The 19,576-nt window shown below is 25.5% G+C and overlaps 2 protein-coding genes across 2 annotated transcripts; one reads left to right on the forward strand and one right to left on the reverse strand.

The window, feature by feature from the left end:
• Positions 1–5,530: 5,530 nt before the first annotated feature.
• Positions 5,531–10,107, forward strand: LOC122533613 (endocuticle structural glycoprotein SgAbd-4-like). Its single transcript, XM_043663500.1, has 2 exons — positions 5,531–5,730; positions 9,546–10,107. The coding sequence occupies exons 1-2, from the start codon at positions 5,719–5,721 to the stop codon at positions 10,011–10,013; spliced, it is 480 nt and encodes a 159-aa protein (XP_043519435.1). The 5' UTR covers positions 5,531–5,718; the 3' UTR covers positions 10,014–10,107.
• Positions 10,108–11,988: 1,881 nt separating this feature from the next.
• LOC122533608 (cuticle protein CP14.6-like) lies at positions 11,989–14,476 on the reverse strand. Its single transcript, XM_043663487.1, has 2 exons — positions 14,335–14,476; positions 11,989–12,616 (listed from the first exon to the last, which is right to left on the reverse strand). The coding sequence occupies exons 1-2, from the start codon at positions 14,344–14,346 to the stop codon at positions 12,188–12,190; spliced, it is 441 nt and encodes a 146-aa protein (XP_043519422.1). The 5' UTR covers positions 14,347–14,476; the 3' UTR covers positions 11,989–12,187.
• Between the last annotated feature and the right edge of the window lie 5,100 nt (positions 14,477–19,576).

The following is a 19,576-nucleotide window of genomic DNA, read 5'->3' on the forward strand; positions in this document are numbered from 1 at the left end:
ACCATAGGTCTAAAATAATTTTTGTTCGAGAGTACATTTCAAGTTTTACGGTTTCTCTATAATGATTTAGTTATTAAGATATTATTGTTAATATATAATTTATATATGTATTTTTTTTAAATTGATAAGTAGTATATATTATAGTATAATTTATATATCGTGCATTTACATTATATTATATAGCATATTTATTATACTATACAAGATCTATACAAAAATTATTTATAACTCTTAAAGGATATTGTATTATATTATTGTATAAAGATCTTTTTAATGAGGAAACATTGAAATATAAAAACGCATAGGAAAAAATAATAAATAATGTCATTATAAAAGGATTAAAACATCAGTCTTCATTGATCGGGCAATACTACTGCCTGTAGCTAGACAACCCATTCTACTGCAACGTCAGTCGCTTGTAGAGGAGTGGAATCAGTCAAATAAGTCAGACATAAATTAATATGAAAAATATTTGAAAATTATATAATTACAAATTACAAAGAATGTAATAAATTTCATATTATTTAAAAAATATCTAATTATTTATTTGAATATATTTCTTCTTAGTAATATTGTTTTTTTTCTAATATAGTGAAGTATGTACAGTATACGTCATGATTATGTATACGAAGTAAAGGTCTTTAGTAATAATGTAGAAAGTTAAAAGTCAGGTATAAGTTAAATGATGTAATTTGTGTCATGCTAAATCAGTAGGTAAATCAATGTACAGTGTAATGTATAATAATACGTGAAGAATTTTAGATTGTTGACTTTAACAAGGACGTAGGTATTTCGTCATTTATTATATTTGTATACTGTACTGTGTTTTATACTATATATATTATATATACTATATTAATATAGTATACCGATATATATATAACATACATAGTATTCTGGTATATTATACTATATAATACATTATATAAATACGTTATACTATACTATGTATTATATATAATTAATAATAGTTTAAATTATTTCTCTACGCCGTTTACAGTTCATATTTTCTATATCGTTATAATTTTTATATTTTTTTGAGCTATTAATAAAGAATGAAATAATTCACCGTTCAAATTGCAGATTCTTAAGTAATAATTTTCTCATTTAAGAATTCTCTACATTGTTACACGTGAGATTTAATTTTGGCCATCAGGCGAAAACGAATATAACAATGTTAGAAAATGTTAGATTTCTTGAATTTTCGTCGTTTAAGCCCAAGATTCAAAGTTCGTAAAAATGGTGACAAAAAATCGAACATCAGATTTTAGGTCATTGTGAAGGGCACGTTTCAATTTTTAAATTCATTATAGATTCAGTCATGAAAGAAAATTTTTTATGTACTATGTCAATTAATTACTTTATAACATTTTTGAAAAGAAAAGTACTTTTCTATCTGTTGCGTGATCCAAAAACATCTTAGAATAAAATGAATAATGCATTTTGAAAATAGAGATTTCAGGTTTCAAATTAAACCTAAGTTTATTATTGCACGATTTTGCTTTATAAAATTGTAACAGTTTAAACATTTAGTATCCGAATATTTAATATTCGAATATTGTGAATGTGAGCAACTATACATGTAATAAAACTGTCAATTAAGAAAATTTGTTATCAGTTAATAGCAACATTATTTTTGCGAGTGCAATAATATTTAATAATAGCAATGTGTAATAATATTGACTAAGAATAGCAAGATCAATAACATAAAATTTATTTGCTCGTAAAATCGAAGAAGAAAGTACCAATAACTTGTCGTATTAGATATAATAGTTTGACATATTAGTATTTAATAAAATATAGTTATGTAAATATTACTATTTATTTGCTTCATACAGATACTTTTAGTTTTTTTAAGTATGATATTTCAAGTAGTTAATTTCCTTTTTAATTAATAAATTAAATTACAATATATCTTAATAAGTTTGACATTAAAATTACTAAAATTTCTTTAAGAGATATTAAGGTGAGAGTAACAGAAAAATGATACAAGCTTTTATTTATACTATTTCCAAAAAATCATTTAAATGGAATCATTTTAATAGTAACAAGTTTTTTATGCATGTATAAAGAAAATAAAAAATATTATATAATAAGAAAAGAGTGACAAATATATGATTATTTAATCTGTAAATATGTAAAATTATAGTTTGAAAAACTGTTAAAAATCTTGTGAAAATAGTTTTATTACTTAATGATACGAAAAGTAAAAATGTAAATGATTATTAGATTATAATTAATTATAATTATCTTAATAATATTATAACAAATCCAAGATGAAAGATGCAATTTTTGTGTTTCGGAAAAATTTTGAACGAATATACGACGAAAACGTACATTATTTTCTATTTAATTGTGTTTAAAAATAAATAATTGTATTATAAATAGTAAGAAATTTTTTAAAAATATTTATAGTTATTAAATGATTATACTATTATTATATTTTCTTATTTGTTATTAATTTAATATGTAGATTGAAACATAGATTAAAATAGCTTAATGCTCAGTTTAATGAGAGCGGTAATAATAATTTATAATTAATAATATTGATTACTATTAAAAATATTAATTTAGCAAATATAAAAATTTTAAGAAATTATCTTTATTCTGATTTCAGTATGAAGAGAAATATATAAATAAGATAAATTTATGATCATGAAATCTCGATCTCTTTAAAACCCAAATACTTTTAAGACAAGAAAAAGTAGATTTATCATTTTTTATTTTTATCCTTCATATGTTTTTGAACTTGGAGATAAGAATAAAAAAAATTAGAAATAAAATGTTTCGTAATCTATTTATATAATATTTTTTACATGTACCAATATTTATGTAATTACATTTTAAAAAATGTTTATTTCTTAGAAACATTTTTATATATTTATATTATATGACTGTCAATATGTATCTTAATTATCTTATATTATTATCTTGTATCATATAAATTTTTAAAAAATTTCCAATTAATACTCTACTTAATACTTTAATTTGTAGTCGACTTATAAATATTTCTTTGAAAAATTTTTCAAAATCATACAACTGATGTGACATTAATAGTGATTTTTTTGCTATTTTCAAATTCCAAATCTACATTCTAATAAAGTAATAATATCATCCCGTAAATTTTTATCACAAATTTTCTTATTTGCAGTTACCGGTCTACAGATGTGAATAAATCAATAGAGGAACGCATAAATAAATATAAAATCGTTATTAAAACGAAATTCAAGAGAGATGAGAACGAGTTTGTAAATATTCATCACTTCTGAATATCGTTTTTATTTTCTTTTTTATTAAAAACGTACAGAGATCTTTTGTCTTCCATCGAAGACCTCTCTTTCGTAAAGATAAATATTGACTTGCATATATTAGGTAGTAGGTAATGCAATTATGTGAACACTGGTTGTTGTACGTAGCACGCCGTTAGGATCACTGTGCCAAGGACTTGTATTTGTAGAGTTCAATTCCCACAAAAATGCAAGTAACGGGTATTCAAGACATCGATGTCATTATCCTCCTGATAAATAATAGATACAGTTGAACGTAACAGCTTTTATTTATTTATAACTCGTTAATTCAACTCAGCGTGTTTTACGAGCAAGCAATGCAAATTCTAGTTTTCGGCAAAACAAGCAATTAATGTGTTTGCACAAAGAAATATCATACAATCGAGTAAATTGGAATAAATATCAACCAACAGTTTTTAAGTTTTTTAATTTTTTTTATTCGCATTTTTGTAAAGTATTTTTAATACAAGATTTTATTATATTATCACAAGATGTTTCTATATTGGTCTAGAAACGATTAAATAAAATGAAGAAAATATCGAAGAAGTAACAAAAATTGAGAAATTAAGAATTTCTTTATAGAGAACTGAAAAATTAGGGTTTCGAAACTAGAAAATATATGTAAAAGTAAAGTATAAATTTTTATAAGCTTTTCAATTTTATTTATGATATTTAAAAGAAAAGGAGTTGTTTTTCTCTTTGTAAAGTAAGTATGAAATAATAATAAAGAAACATAATGTAAAATCGTATGATTTTATACTTTCAATGAAATATGTAAAGATCAAACTTTCTTTTTTTATGTATAAAGCGTAGGCTGTAGAAAGGAATATAAATGAATTCTTTAAAATATGTAATATTTAGACTATCTTCGAGGAAATAGATAAAAATGAAAAATAATATCGTTTCGTTCTACTTTCTCAAGAAAAAGTTAAAGTATTTTTTATTTCAAAGATAATTATGTAAAAAAAAGAGTGTTAATTAACTTTATGACGTATAAATTTATTATTCAGATTTGCGAATTAGATAAAGTTATGAAAATGAGATGAAGAAATCTCTAAATGAGACTTGATGAAGAAATCTTAATCCTGCTACCATCTCGCAATTGCAGTTTTGCTGCATAACGATGAACACTAAATAATAATTGCAAAGGAATGTAAATTTGAATTTTTTCATTTCTCTGTTTTGTTAAATTTGTTTATTTTTATTGTTTCTCTAAATATTTTTTGAATATAATATTTGATTGATACTCCTCGGAATTATAATAATATTATACAATATGAATCACGTCGAAAGAATTCAATGACGACAAAGAAAAATTGACCAAAGTTACAAATTTGTTTATCGTGTTTATGGCGAGCATCGCAGCACGCTAAATTGTAATATCGTGGAATTTTGAGTCCAGACGTTTTTTTTGCCTAAGGTTCTTTTGCATTTGACATCCTACGCGAAGATTTATCAAGTTTTTTCAAGTGCATTCGATTTTCATTTTCATCGATAACCCGCAGTGTTTCATGAATTTATTCATAAGTTCCTATTAAGAATTTCATATTGATTCGCAAAATTGTCACCACCGTTGAACACATTTTTTTGCAGCTTCTGGCAAAAGTATTTACACGAAATAATAATAAAAGCTAGCATCAATAATGTTTTATTTAACGTATTAAAAATGTTGCCCAGATTAAATAACCACGATATTCCACATTTCACCGCTATCGATTGTTATCTCGGTCATTCAGAAATTATATAAATCTCGTTCGTTTATTAAATCGACTTGTGCCGGAAAGTTTAATCTCTTGAATGAGACGCATATGTATGGACCAAACGTGGATCTGCGATATCAGTGTCAGCTCCATTTCGGGGCTATAAAGAAATCAACCGTAATCATCTACCACTGCATTATTCAGGTTCGCCGAAAAGGAGAAGATACCAGAATACTCGCGATAATTACGCAAGTGAAAGGTTACGCAAGTTCTGGTATTGGACTGGGACGAGAAAAGCCACGGTTAACCGGTGGTGTCGCGAATACGCAGCGGCCGGTGAAATCGCGTTAAAAAGCCGCGCGCAGGCACGATCGAAGGATCAATCATCTCTGCTCCTTTTTTTTCCACAGGGGTGTGGATCATTCCGCAGTTAGAAGTGCTCTAGAGCGAGACGTGGCTATCCCGAAATAAACTTTCTCGGGTTATGTAAAGGCTGGCAACTGGCTTGTGTAGACTCGCCGGTATAAAGGTCGGCTGTGCCCCCAACAGTCCAAGAGTTGCTCACGAACTTCACGCCAGCAACCATCGGAAGAACATCGACGCTCTATATGTGACGTTGCCTTTTTATCTGACCGCAGACTTATCTCCACCGTTTCACACAGCATCGCACTTTCTCGAGAGAGCGTTGTGCTGTTGCACAGGCACGTGTCTCGTCGCGTCATTTCGACAACATGCGTTCCTTGGTAAGTATCTTCTTTCGCTTTCTGCCACTCCTGTCCTCTCCTGCGCCATCGTTCTCAATTTCCTCTTTTGTTCATTGTTTCTCGATTTGAATCGAGGTTGAAGTCGAACTCTGTTTTACGATTCTCGCGGTTTTACACAGTGAAATGTAATAAGTTTTAGATCAGAAATTTTGAAGGATAATTCATTTTCAACATAACGAGGTCAGTGGCATTGAATCATTCGTTTAAGTGTTTGTTAGCTGTTAGTTTTAGATTTATATTTTTATGAATTATGCTTTCTTACGTACAGTATTTGCTATGAAACTTTGCACAATTCGCAGAATTATTAATTAAGATTATTAATATAATCTAAGTAATAATATATATGTATAGATACTTTTGTATATGTATAATGCACATATGCATACATCTATAATTATAATATATTATAATACATATTATATATATATATATATATATATATATATATATATATAATATATAAGTTAATTCTAAATAATTAATATGCAATATATATGTATGTATTATAATTATATTATAAATATATAATATATAATTATATTATAAAGTATGTAACACTTTCCAGTTCAATGAATAATACTTGAAGTCATAATCATTATTGTTGAAATATTGAAAAATTTTCTTCATTTGTTTTTAGTAATTGTCGTAAAAAGTTATTGCACAAAGCAAAATTTTTTCGATAAAATAAATGCGAAATTTTATTAATGTTAAATATATATTATACAGAGAATATATAATACTTTCTAATTCAAAATTATATATATTTAGAAATAATATACAAGTATTAAAATTTATATGTGAAATGTATCAGCATACTTAATTTATATTTCTTATTAATAAACTTTATTTTTTACAGTTAATAAACTTAATTTTGTACAGTATTTTTAAAGTAACTTTTTTATAATTTTTTAATTAATTTTTTAATTAATTGAATACATAGTAATTGAAAATGTGTATAATAAAAGCTTATAAATATTTATTTGTAAATATTATTAAATTGGTTAATACCTTCATTCAACTCATATATTATTTAATTAATAATAAAAATAATCCAAAAAATAAGTTTATGAAAACAATTTTCATTGACATAACAAATAGAAATTTCATAAATTATTATATATTGCCAACAGATAGTCATTATATGACATCTTTTATTATAAATACGTAATGTATAATTGTTTGCCAACAAAGTTATTTAAATTACAATTAGATTTTCATACATAGAAAGTATTAAATTAAAATTTCTATATAACATACATGTCTGTCATTAAATTTATACTGTACAACGCATCTATTAAATTTTCATCCACACAATGAATTTAATACTGCCGTAAAGTACAACAATTATTTGTTTCAAAAAGTGTTCGAAGAACAATATTCGAAGGAAATTATATATTGATTAAACTCGGTTGAATAGTTTTTTTCAAAATGACATGTAATTATATAAAAACCAAGTTTCCTTCGTCTCTTTTACCTCTTACAATCGTAATGAATATCTTGACCTATCTGCTAACACATTCATTTTGCCCTGACCTTTCACGGGGAAAGGTACATATCTTAACGGATTTACAAGACAGGCGTAACGAAGCATTGATTTCTGTTCTTTTACACTCTATAGCTACATTTTTGTTTGATTACTAAGAATTGAATATACAGGTGGCTAACGAATAAGTAAATATGATAGACGAATATGCTAAAGATACAAAAATGTGAAAGAGAAGAAATAGAATAGGAAGGCAGTCCAATTCTACTTAAACTATCACGATTTTACCATAAAAAGAAACAGAAAAAATTAAACAATTTATATAAAATATTGTTTATTATGTAAAAAGCGTTCATATAAGTGTTAATAAGTAAATATATCTAATAATGTAAATTATATCATGATTCTTATTCAATTTATATGACTATTGGGAAGAAATATTTTATTAATGCTTACTAATTTACATATATCTATATCTGTAATAACATATACACGAATTTTATTTATTTTTTCACTTTCTAGGTATTTTATAATTTTAAAATTATAAGCATTCATATGAATTCAAATACGAATGAAGCAATATATATATATATATATATATTTAAACGATTAATTAAAACCAAAATCTGAAAAAAATTTGAAGAATTTACTTTGAAAAAATCTAAAGATCCATTTATAATAAAATTTATTTTACATTAACCATTAGTAATTCTTTTAATCGATCGAAGAGGAATATAAAAGTGCAAGAAAATATTCAGTAAAAATTACTATTTCGCTGAATCAAATGGATTCTTACATCGACTTTTCTTAAGACGTCATATGTGACGCAACTCTCTCACAGCAATCATAGATGTATTTGTAGTAATAATAACTTTCTATAATTTTCTGGTTACTTACTTGGATAAATAGTTTCTATCAAAACAATATTGATATGTTGAAAATTGAATAAAGCACGTTCTTGAATCGAATATTAAGAAAATAATGAGAAAAGATTTCATGTTTATAAATTGATGTCGAAGTAAAAAGGAAAGAAATCTTTATAGCAATTGCAAATTATAGTGAGTTTAGTAAATACATTTTTAAAGATTTTAATTTTTAGAATTAAATTTTTAAAGAAAAATAATTTATTGATAATTAATCGTAGAATTTGCATAATGATTGGTTGAAAAATAGTAGATTTAGTAATTCTGCCTACGAAATCTTTTACCTTTTATCTTATAATATTATAATGTGAATAATGTAATCAAGCAGTTATTATATTATGTGATAAAAAGAACTTAATGCGAGAAAAATGTTTTTTAAAGATAAACGCGTCTGAAATGACACAGTCCGTATTAAGATTATTTGTTTCGTTTTCAGTTATTTGTTTTGTTTTGTGTTCCAACATTGTTATTTTCAGTTGATTTATAGCATCTTGTAAATAAGTATTAATTTCCTCACTGCGATTTTTGGAAATTTTATTTTAAAAATATTTTATAATTTTAAATTGTTTATATTTATTACTATAACTGCCTTATAATTTTAAATAATTAAATATTAATACATAATTTTAATTGTGAATTATAAAGTAAATAATTATTCTAAGAAATAGGGATTTCATTGTAAAGTGAATACTTTAGTTTATAAAAAAAACATCTAAACGCTACAATTGATTTTTTTCATATTTTAGCCTTGTTTTACCAAAGCACATCATGTATATTATTTCTTCTTGTTACACAGAATTAAATCAAACAAAATGTGAATAATTTATAATCTTTTAGAGAAAAAAATTCGAATATTTTATGAGAACATTTCTTATGTACTTAGAATGTGTTGGTAAATAAAATTGTATGAAATATTCAAAATTTTTCGCTTATTTTTGATCTTATATGACATTCAAAATAATTGCGTGGTATATAATCGCAATTAAAAATATGTAAGCATTCCGTTCAAAGAAATTAACTATCTTTCCCTCTTTCGTTTCTTTCTGACATCGTTTATGAGGAAATCATTGGATAGTAAATAAATATTATTGTATATATATTGTAGTCATAAAAAAAACAAGTGCTCAGTTCTGCAATTTCAGTTATGACCAAGATGATGCATTACACTGCGCGTCATTAAAAATTAACGATCCATTTTCTCTTAATTCTTGTTCCAACAGTAAATTTTTTATTTCGCTTTCTTCTTTTTAATTTTTCTTATATTTCTCGTATTTTACAATAAATTCGAAATACTACATTGATACTAAAATGAAAAAACAATCGGTCTTTTTAACGTTCCAAAAAATTTATTTCAACTTCGTTATTCTGAATATACTTTCAACTTTCAGATCTTTCTTACATTTCTCGCGGTGGTTCACTGCCAGGAATATTTCCGGCAACCGGAAAAGATCATTAGCGATAACCGGAACCTCGGTGACAATCGTGGCCACTATTCGTTCACTTATGAGACTGAGGGCGGTATCGTGCAAACAGAGACCGGAAGCCGAAAGTACGCAGGCACGCCGTCTGAAACTCAGCTAATTCAAGGATCCGTACAGTATAATGCTCCGGATGGTACGCCGATAGCGATTAGCTGGACCGCTGACGAGTTTGGTACTCAAGTAGCAGGTACTCACATTCCAACACCGCCGCCAATACCGCCAGCCATTCAGAGAGCTCTCGATTGGATCGCGAAACAACCCTCGACACCGGAACCTGAGGAAGTCGCCAAAGACTCGCCAAGTCAACAAAATGCCGTTCCAGCAGCCAGCACTAATCGACTACATAAACCATTACGGCCGAGTCAACGAAATTGATTGCCCGTGATTAAAACGTTAGAATAGTCGTTAGAACAAGTTTATGTTAGCTCTTAATAATGTACAAAATAAACTTTGTATTTTCGTAGAAAAATTCATTTGTCACGAATTCATTCATTTCATCGACGAACGTTCATCTTCGATCTGTTTTCAAGCGCTTCATTAAATTTTTTGCAACAATCGACGTATTATGATCTCACAAATGTTGCGAAAATTGTCTGTAATTTTTTTTTTAATTTGTATTTGATTGCCTTTTGATTGTCTTTTTTTGTTTTATCATGTAACGATGATTCACGATTTTTCCTTGTCGAGTAATATTTATTAGTTCATAAACATGCATCTACACATAATGAGAAAATATTCCACCTTTTTTCTACATTTGCTATTGCAATCATGAGCAGAACTAAATGCTTTCACGCGATGTACAGAAATGTTTTTATGTGTTGTTTTGAAAATAATTCATGGAGATAGAATACAAAGCATTAAAAATTACAAATATACAGCTTTCTGTCAATACTGCAGAACTTGGATGACGTTTGAAAGAATCGTTATTTATCATACTTAATTACGTGTTTATGTCTTGTTTATGTGACAATATAAAGAAAGGGAAAGTTGTTAAAAATTTAGTTTCTAATCTTTTATTTTCTTGAGAAACTTGCTGACTGATATGAATATACGAATACCGGTGATATTTGTACTTATTAAGAATTTAGAAATTTTATAATTTCGAAAATACGCTGGTATTATTAAATTGTTGTTTCTTACGCTAGGACTGTAAGGTTTATAAAATAAGTTGAATAAGAAAAAGGAACCAAAATAGTTAATTAAATTTCTTATAAAATTTCTTTTAAAATTAATATTTTATAAAACTATAAATTTTATGTAAATGTTACTTTAACAAGTTATTTTGAATTTTAGAGATATAAACACGGAATATATGATATGTGAGGAAGCTTTTATTATCGTTCATTTTTATTTATACTATTAATTTTATATAAATCGTTAAGCAGAGAAATTGATTCACCATGTTGAAATAATTCAAATTTTAAAAAAGCTCTAACACAGTTTAACTTATATGTGTATTAATTCATATTTCTAAGAATGGATATTTTTAATTTCAAAGATTAATTTCGTACAAAATATTTAATAATATATAAAATATATAATATACTATATAGAGTTATAATAAAAATATGAAATATCATACTACAAAAGTTCTATAGCATGAAAGTGTAGATGGTATTGGAAGTTAGATTACTGTTTCCTTTGTATTTTACTATACTTTTAATAGAACTCTTTAATAAAAATTTAAATGTCCTTTACTTAAGGACCTATAAAATATAATAAATATTATATCACAAAATATAGTAATTTGATTATTAAATAATGAAACACACTAACTTAATTTTTTATTCTTTGTCTGCATATGTTATAATATTTATTCAAACAGATTCAAGTATTACTATATATTATTACATAGAAATAAATTTTTAAACTTCCTTTTCGTGGTAATGCCCATCTATGCTTTATTTTACTTTATTTTAAATTATTATTAGTTCATTTTTGTAACATCTGTGTAGTCAAGAAAAGAAGAAAAAACAAAACAAAAAAAAAAAAAAATCAACTTTAAGAAATTATTTGAAAGCATCTTCGCAATATTTTCGGTTAATAAATATTTTTGATTACTAATTCTTGACTTTACTACTTTTTCTTTTTAAAATACAACGAAAAATTAAACTAATATCAAGAAACAACAATATCAAATCAGAATTAAAATAATATGAAATATTTTTATTTTTTATTTATAAAACTGAAAAATTTCAATGTTCATTTAATTTCTTATTTTATTTAACTTTTTAAATGATAGATATATAGATCTAGCAATAAGATTTCTGCTCTTCGATTCTGAAAACAACAAAAGTTAAGGTATCAAAGTACAATTTATTTACAACAATCCTCCTCAATATCTTTTTACAACTTTTTTATTTGAATAAAAAGGAACAACCCTATAAAGTAATATGCGCAAGTACAAAAATAGTATACGAATCGAGTCTCAAAAAACTCCAAGGATTCTCATTCAAAAATATAACCGGGAATCGTTTTCGAAGAATGGAAAACCGGTCGATTTTGTACATCCTCGACTTTGGTTCAGGCGTAAACGTTTCGAGGAGCTCTTAGACTGATCTTCTTGCTCTGTACAGATTCACCGTTTCCTTTGCATCGATATTGTTCTCTTCGGGATGAGCAGCGATGTATTGGAGTCCCTTGAGAATCTCGGGTGGAATAGTTGGGATGTGACTACCTTGAGGTTGGAATCCGTTTTCGTTCGCCACGTAGGTCACTTGGACAATTTCACCGTTCGGCGCGGTGTAAGTGTAACTGCCTTGAGCTTCGCGAGATTCGGCCTTAGTGCCTGCGTAGTTAATATAGCCGACCTCCTGCGCCTGGATACCATTTGCCGTCTCGTAGCTATAGCTGTAGCTTCCGTCTGGATTTGGACCGTCCGCGCTTTGCCTCAGAATGGGAATTGGCGGGGTGCTAGGTGCATACACATCCAGAGAAGCGCCGGCTGCTACGGAAGCGAAGACGCACAAGACGATTGTCTGAAACGTAAGCATTTTGTTCAACTTTCATACGCCTTTCATTTTTTTCAACTTGATTTGGGTGTCAAATTGGCGCAAAGAAATTAATCTCTTGCGCTCAAAGTTGCTGTAAATTTTAGTCGAGAAGAAGTTCGATTGCAAAGGATTGATATAGTGAAAAAATGAATAGTTGCAAATTCTTTTATCAATAGTAAATAGATTAAATTTACATATTCTTTTGTTAATAATAAATAGATTAAATTTTTATTCAATCGCGTATAAGAATCGCATGAATTCTTATAAGAGTTTAGTTTCATGTTTTTATCTTCTTTAGCTTTGTTTAATGTTCCGAATCATTTGATTTGGATTTTCACTTACAATTAGTGCAACTACATTTGAAATCATAGATGTCTATATGCATCAAAGTACGCTCCAAAAGAATCGTATGTTGTATAATTGTGGTGTAATAATTGTAAGACAAATACGAAAAAATGCATAAAAATGCATATAATATTTTCTATGATATCGTAAAAGAATATTCGATCATAGTTTTATTTTTTTCATTGTACTTCCAAAAACATGAATTTATACAAAATTCACAGTCTAATAATTAATTATGCAGGCAAATGTGCACCACGACGAATGTATAGAAAGAACGAAGTGATAGGTAAGACTATAAATTTTAAAATTTGTGAAAAAAAATTGTGATGTATATTAAAAATATGCAAGACGTAAAAATGAATTAAATTTCGTATTTAAATTTTATAAGAAACAACTAAATTTAAAAGAAATTAATGAGATAAAAGAAATTATTTTTTAAAAACTTTTTAATCTTTGGAACAATACTAGATTTATTAGAGTGACAAAAATTTGTTCAACTGTTAAAATATATATGAATTATTTCAGAGTTTCAAACATGAAGAATCCGACTTATTTCATGAACAAAATATATAATTATAGTTTGGAAATTTCCTCGGGAATAAAGAATAAAATCAATGTACAATTTGCTAATGTATGTCATACGTGATTAAAAATATGACTAATAATCACTGCAGTATGATATATACATATAATGTGATACAAAAAATACTAGTGATACTTAAATACTAATGAAAATAAAATACTTAAATGAAATACTTAAATTTCTAGTTTTACAAAAGAATCACTTTTAGAATCAAACAAAAAGAGTCATTTTGAAAATTTTAATTAATATATTGGTTTCTGATCATTAAAAAATTAATTTAAAAAAGTTTTTGATTTCAATAAACTTAAAATTAATATTGTATAATTAATTGACGATAATATTAATTGACGAATAACTAATATGAAAATTTTATAAATATTATTAAACATTTTTAGAAATTTACTTATAATGTATTTCTTGTATTTTGATTAGACCTTAAAATGATTATTTACAAATTATCATGGAAAATAAATTCTATTTCTTCTTCGTTAAATTTAAATAGGAAAAGAAGTAAGAAAATCGTAAGAAAATATATACATTTTAATATTTGATTTATGGAACCGATAACGCTTTATCCAAACAAAAAATTCTAGGAATAAGCAGTATTCTTTATTCATATTATTCCTTCAACATTTTCGTACGTGCAATATTTTGATTATGCAATGAAACTGTTATCGAAATGACACGTTAAAATTTCTTCTTAAAATTTCATGTCTATCGAGCACGCGTGGAGATGAAACCGAATACCATGTACCGGCACTATTATCGAACTCACCAATTGGTTCATGCTGATATTTCGGAGTTCTTGTTTGTAGCCTCGAAAGAAAAATTGCGGGTTCTTCCTGAGGGAACTTCTCGCTGCACTGACTCGTAACGTGGGGCACTGGACCCCTTTATATATCCATCAGCTGAACATTCGGCGAATTTCTGGCAAACCGGTGCCTTATTTAATCCCCCTCCACCCCTTTCTCTCCCACTCTGTGAACAGGACAGCTTCAAATTTTGCAGATGGTCCAGACGCATAAACTGAGGATGACAAAGTAACTGCGCTATGATTCGAAAATAGTAAGATAAACCTTGTACCTTTGGCTGTTCTCTCGCTTAGAATATGTAGAATGACTGATAACATTGATAATCTTTTCAGAAAGACATTCAATCTAGTTGTCATTCAATATATTCTGAATGAAATTTTGACTTAGGCAGAATTCCATTTTGGACGATAAAATTTCATTATAAGTGCAAAAAAAAAAAAAGAAGGGAAAAAGAAAGGAATCGCGATCGTGATCGGTTAATAAAAACAAAATCAATTTTATATGAATCTGTATCCGTATCATCAATCAATTTGACCTCGTAAATTTTTCAGAGCGCATCTCTATATGGTGAAATATAATATAATCTTGCAGGTGTAAATTTCGGTTCATTTGTATACTTACGTAACATTATATAACAGATCTGTAACCGCAATGTTTCAATATTTTAATGTTGTGAGACTTAAGAATTTGTAACTTGCAGAATCTTCAATTCCGAAATTGGCCGATAAAATACGAAATTTGTGTTACCTGTAATACGTAAATTTCCTACGAATTGATCGCTTGGACATAATGGAAAAGAACATTATTGTTTTTCTTTGACATATGGTTTCTTACGTCTGTGAGTAGTATAATTTTCATATGCAAAATTTTTGCAAAATTCATGCTCTAAAGTGACAAAATAATTAATAAATTGATTATTAGATTGATAAATTAGAATTGCTAAATTAAATTATTTAAAATACAAATTTACAACAACTATTATTAATAAATATAATTAATAGAAATTATTAACATAAATGCATTGTTGATATTGAAATGCATATCTTTATGCAGAATTAAATGAAATTGCACAATTTGTTATACATATATGATTTTCTAGAATTTTGATACGAATAACGTTGTAGAAGAGAAAAATGAAAATCGGAAACCGAAAAATATCAAAAATTATAATAGATTTTGTAATCTTTCCTGTAATTTGATGAAGGATTTTATAATTCTTCTTATTACCTAAGAAATCCTTCTTCTTTATGTTAAAATATTAAATTGATAACTTTGTAATAAATATTTTAACGTAATATTTTGTTTCTTAGAAGTATAGTTTTGTTCGCAATTTTTAAACTATGTTTATACAAATTGTAGTAAGTAAATTATAAAATAAGTTTTATAATAAATAAGTAAGAAATAGTAAACACATAGTAATTCTTTTTAATCTTTGATGAATACTATTTACAGAAATATTTGATAAATAAATATTATGACATAAGTATATTCGTACATGTTATATAGGTACATACATTTTTTTAAATTTTTTGTAACATATAAAAGTATTTTATTAAATTATACTTCTTAAGTATTATAAAGATTAAGAAAATAATTTTATAATTTTACGATAAAGTTATGGATATATATTTTTATATGTACAATTATATTATATTTAATATATGTTTACATACACAATATTATATACTTGCATGCATGTATTTTATTATTTTTATATGTAATAAAATAAAGTGATAAATATTATTAATTCATTTACGTTTATTATTCTCAAAAGACATTATGCCTTATATGTTTATAAATTAAATTCAAAAAATATAATTTAATACATATTATCAAAAATTATTACAATTTTATATCATTTCTTACCATTGGACTTTTACTATATAACTCAAATAAAAATCAATAATGTACATTTTATATACTATGTACTTTTATCATTATAATTTTTATTTTAACAAATCCAATGTATTTTCTCAAAATTTTGATTTCAATAGTAATTTTAATATTGTAATTGTTATTTTATTTTTAATTTAACAATATTAAATTTGAAGTAACTTACGAAATCCTATTATTTATTGGTCACAAGAATTCTAAAAAACATTTAGCGATTACAGAAATCGTTCGATAAACGAATAATAATATTTTAGCAGAATATGTATTTTAGAATACGTTAGACAATCGTGAAATACTTAATTATATCTTACAACGATATGTTGGACCTTTCCAGTCCAGACGAAAAAGGCTTCAGGCTACTTTCTAACCTTCGACCATATACGAATCTGCGCATCTTTCCACGAAATTCAGATGAATCTGAAAAGAATTCATAGAGAATATTCATAAGCGATCTCACATTATATGATCGTAAAAATTGTAGTGTAATTCGTAACCTGTTGTCCTTGACATAGGAACAAACAACGGAAATCTGTCGAGTAAAAATTTATTCGAGTTTATTTCTTTTTTATATATTTCATATTCCGACAGGAGTCAAATTTTAATGTTGTTTTCTACCTCAAGAAAAATAAAATTACTTTCAACTTATAATTTCTATTTTTAATAATATAAAATATTTTATAAAATTAGGTACTATATATATATAGAGTGAAGAAAAAATTACTTCTCATTTATATGCTCACATACATAGCTCAACATGGTTTTTTTATTTTTTCAATATTTTTTTGTTTGCTCCTTTTTCCTTTCGTTATTAAGAGAGCATCAGTTGCTTGCTTGCTATACATGGCATAAGTTGCTTAAAATATTCCAAATTATATAATAACCAGTATATGGGGCTACAAATTGTTACATAATTTAAAGTATTCCAAGTAATTCACTAATTCCTTTATTGTCTTTTAAATAGTTCATTTATTAATTTTTAATTATGTTTGTCTGATATTTAAATGCTTTTTACAATTATATACAAAACATATAATGCACATTAGAATATTATATATATATATATATATATATATATATATATATATATATATATATATATATAAAATATAGAATATATTTAACATTTAAATTTAATTTAATAAAATAATTTAATAAAAAATATATTTACAATGAACTTGTTCTATATTATCAAATATAATATCTTCTATTTCGTGTCACAGAAAACAGAAAGAGTCGAAAGTTTTTAGTATTTTAATAAATAATAATTTTGTCTGCCTATATTTAATCTATCATATTTCGATAGTGTGCAGTATAATTATTTCATTTAAATAATGTTATATTTACTTTTATTATTTTTTCATCCTTACAAATGTACTTAAGTGATTTTTGTAATCAAATGTATTTAACAGATTATTGTCAATGGCATTTTTGACTTTTTTTGATGAAAAATGATCAGTCCTGATCTTAACAAACTAAATTATTTTACCGGTTAAATTAAAGTATCACAGAGTAACAGTAAAATAAATGGTCCAATTTGACTATATTTTGCTTCTGTTTTAAGAATGAAAAAACATTAAAAGATCATATAAATATAAATGTAAAAACTCGTCCTTCATACATTCTATTTATAATAAATGTTTCGTTTATAATTTATACATATAGTATAAACATTTTATATGTAAACTATTATACATATATATAAATAATTTGTTAAAAACTTACTTGAAGAAATTGCTGAAAAGTATTGCTTCGCATCGACGTTTTAAAATCTATCAAGCATTAAAAAATTCTATATTTCGAATTTTATCATATGAAGGAATAATCTGGTCTTTCAATGTTTGCAGGTTATTAATAACATTATCGTATATTAAGTTTTATAGATGTCCCCGTAACAAAAAACCCAAAGAAATTAAACCACGAAACATTAAAAAACTGAATTATTGCCTCGTCTGACAAAATTCGGGAAACATTAGTTTGTGAATATCTCTGAGGTATCGATGTCTGTATCGTCGCAGAAGGAAATCATTTTTAAATTTTAAACCACTTTGTGAAAATTTTTACAAATTAAAACGTATGTAGAAGAATTATGCAAACTGATTATTGATAACGAAATTTTAATGCTTGCTATCATAAAACATTTTCTATGAAAATTTATCACAAAAATATTTCCTGTTATAATGTAAATGATAACAGCTTTAAGTTTCGGAGAAACGATACTCTATTTCAGTCTAACTTAAGAATATTTGATGAGTCATATCTACTGAAAAGATACACAATTTAAGTCACAGAGTATTTTTTTCTAGAGAATTAATAAAATAATATAATATATTATATTTTATATAATATAATATAATATAATATATTATATTTTATATTTTTATATTAAATAATATATTTAAAAAGAAAGAGGAGAATATTGGTTGTATTGTTTACAATATAATTTATATATATTGTTATTGTATATTTTGTATATATTTTGTATTTATATAATAATTTATAAAGAAATAATATTTATACTGTTTTTATTACAATTTACACCATTTACTAAGTGACAAATTTAATTGTATTTGTGCAAATTATGTATTATATAACAGAATCGTTAGCATAATTATACAATCGTTAGCACATAAAGTAATTATTCATATGCTTATTCATATCCACATAATACTTCGTATGGAAGGAAGTCACAAGACAGTGATATGATAAATGGTTGAATCTCTTATATTATAATTGTGATTGATGGTGAAATTACGGTAACAACATAAATTTACATATGTCAGAATGTGACGAACTCGTAATGTCTTAATTTCTTCAAAATTTAATTTAGCAATGATGATAGACCGATATGAGTGATAAACTCCTTTTATATCCATCAATATCAGTACACGAGTTTAAAAGATTCTTAACGAATATAATCATTAAGATATTTTAGGATGGTGACTTCTCAGAATGGTGGTTACAATGTTATTTTCAGTATATTTCATTATTAGCAGCTAAAACTTTGATAATTTTAAATAATTCTGTTCACAATGTTAAATATAATTAAACATTTCGATGAAAACATATATTTCATATAGTTTCTGAATAAATTGTGTAAACATATATGAGAATCTTGATGATTGAAGTAATTAATTAAAATTTAATATAGAATTATACATAATTTAACGGTAAAGAAACTTTGTGTACAATTGTATTAACAATTTTATTCAATAATAATTTTTTTAAATATCATTATGTAGTTATGTCTATTAAATTGTATCTAATTTTATTAAACTTAAGAAATTTATACATAATTTCTTATATTTAGAAATA

This window comes from Frieseomelitta varia, unplaced genomic scaffold (assembly GCF_011392965.1).
Source record: "Frieseomelitta varia isolate USP_RPSP 00005682 unplaced genomic scaffold, Fvar_1.2 scaffold_541, whole genome shotgun sequence".
NCBI classification, from domain to species: domain Eukaryota; kingdom Metazoa; phylum Arthropoda; class Insecta; order Hymenoptera; family Apidae; genus Frieseomelitta; species Frieseomelitta varia.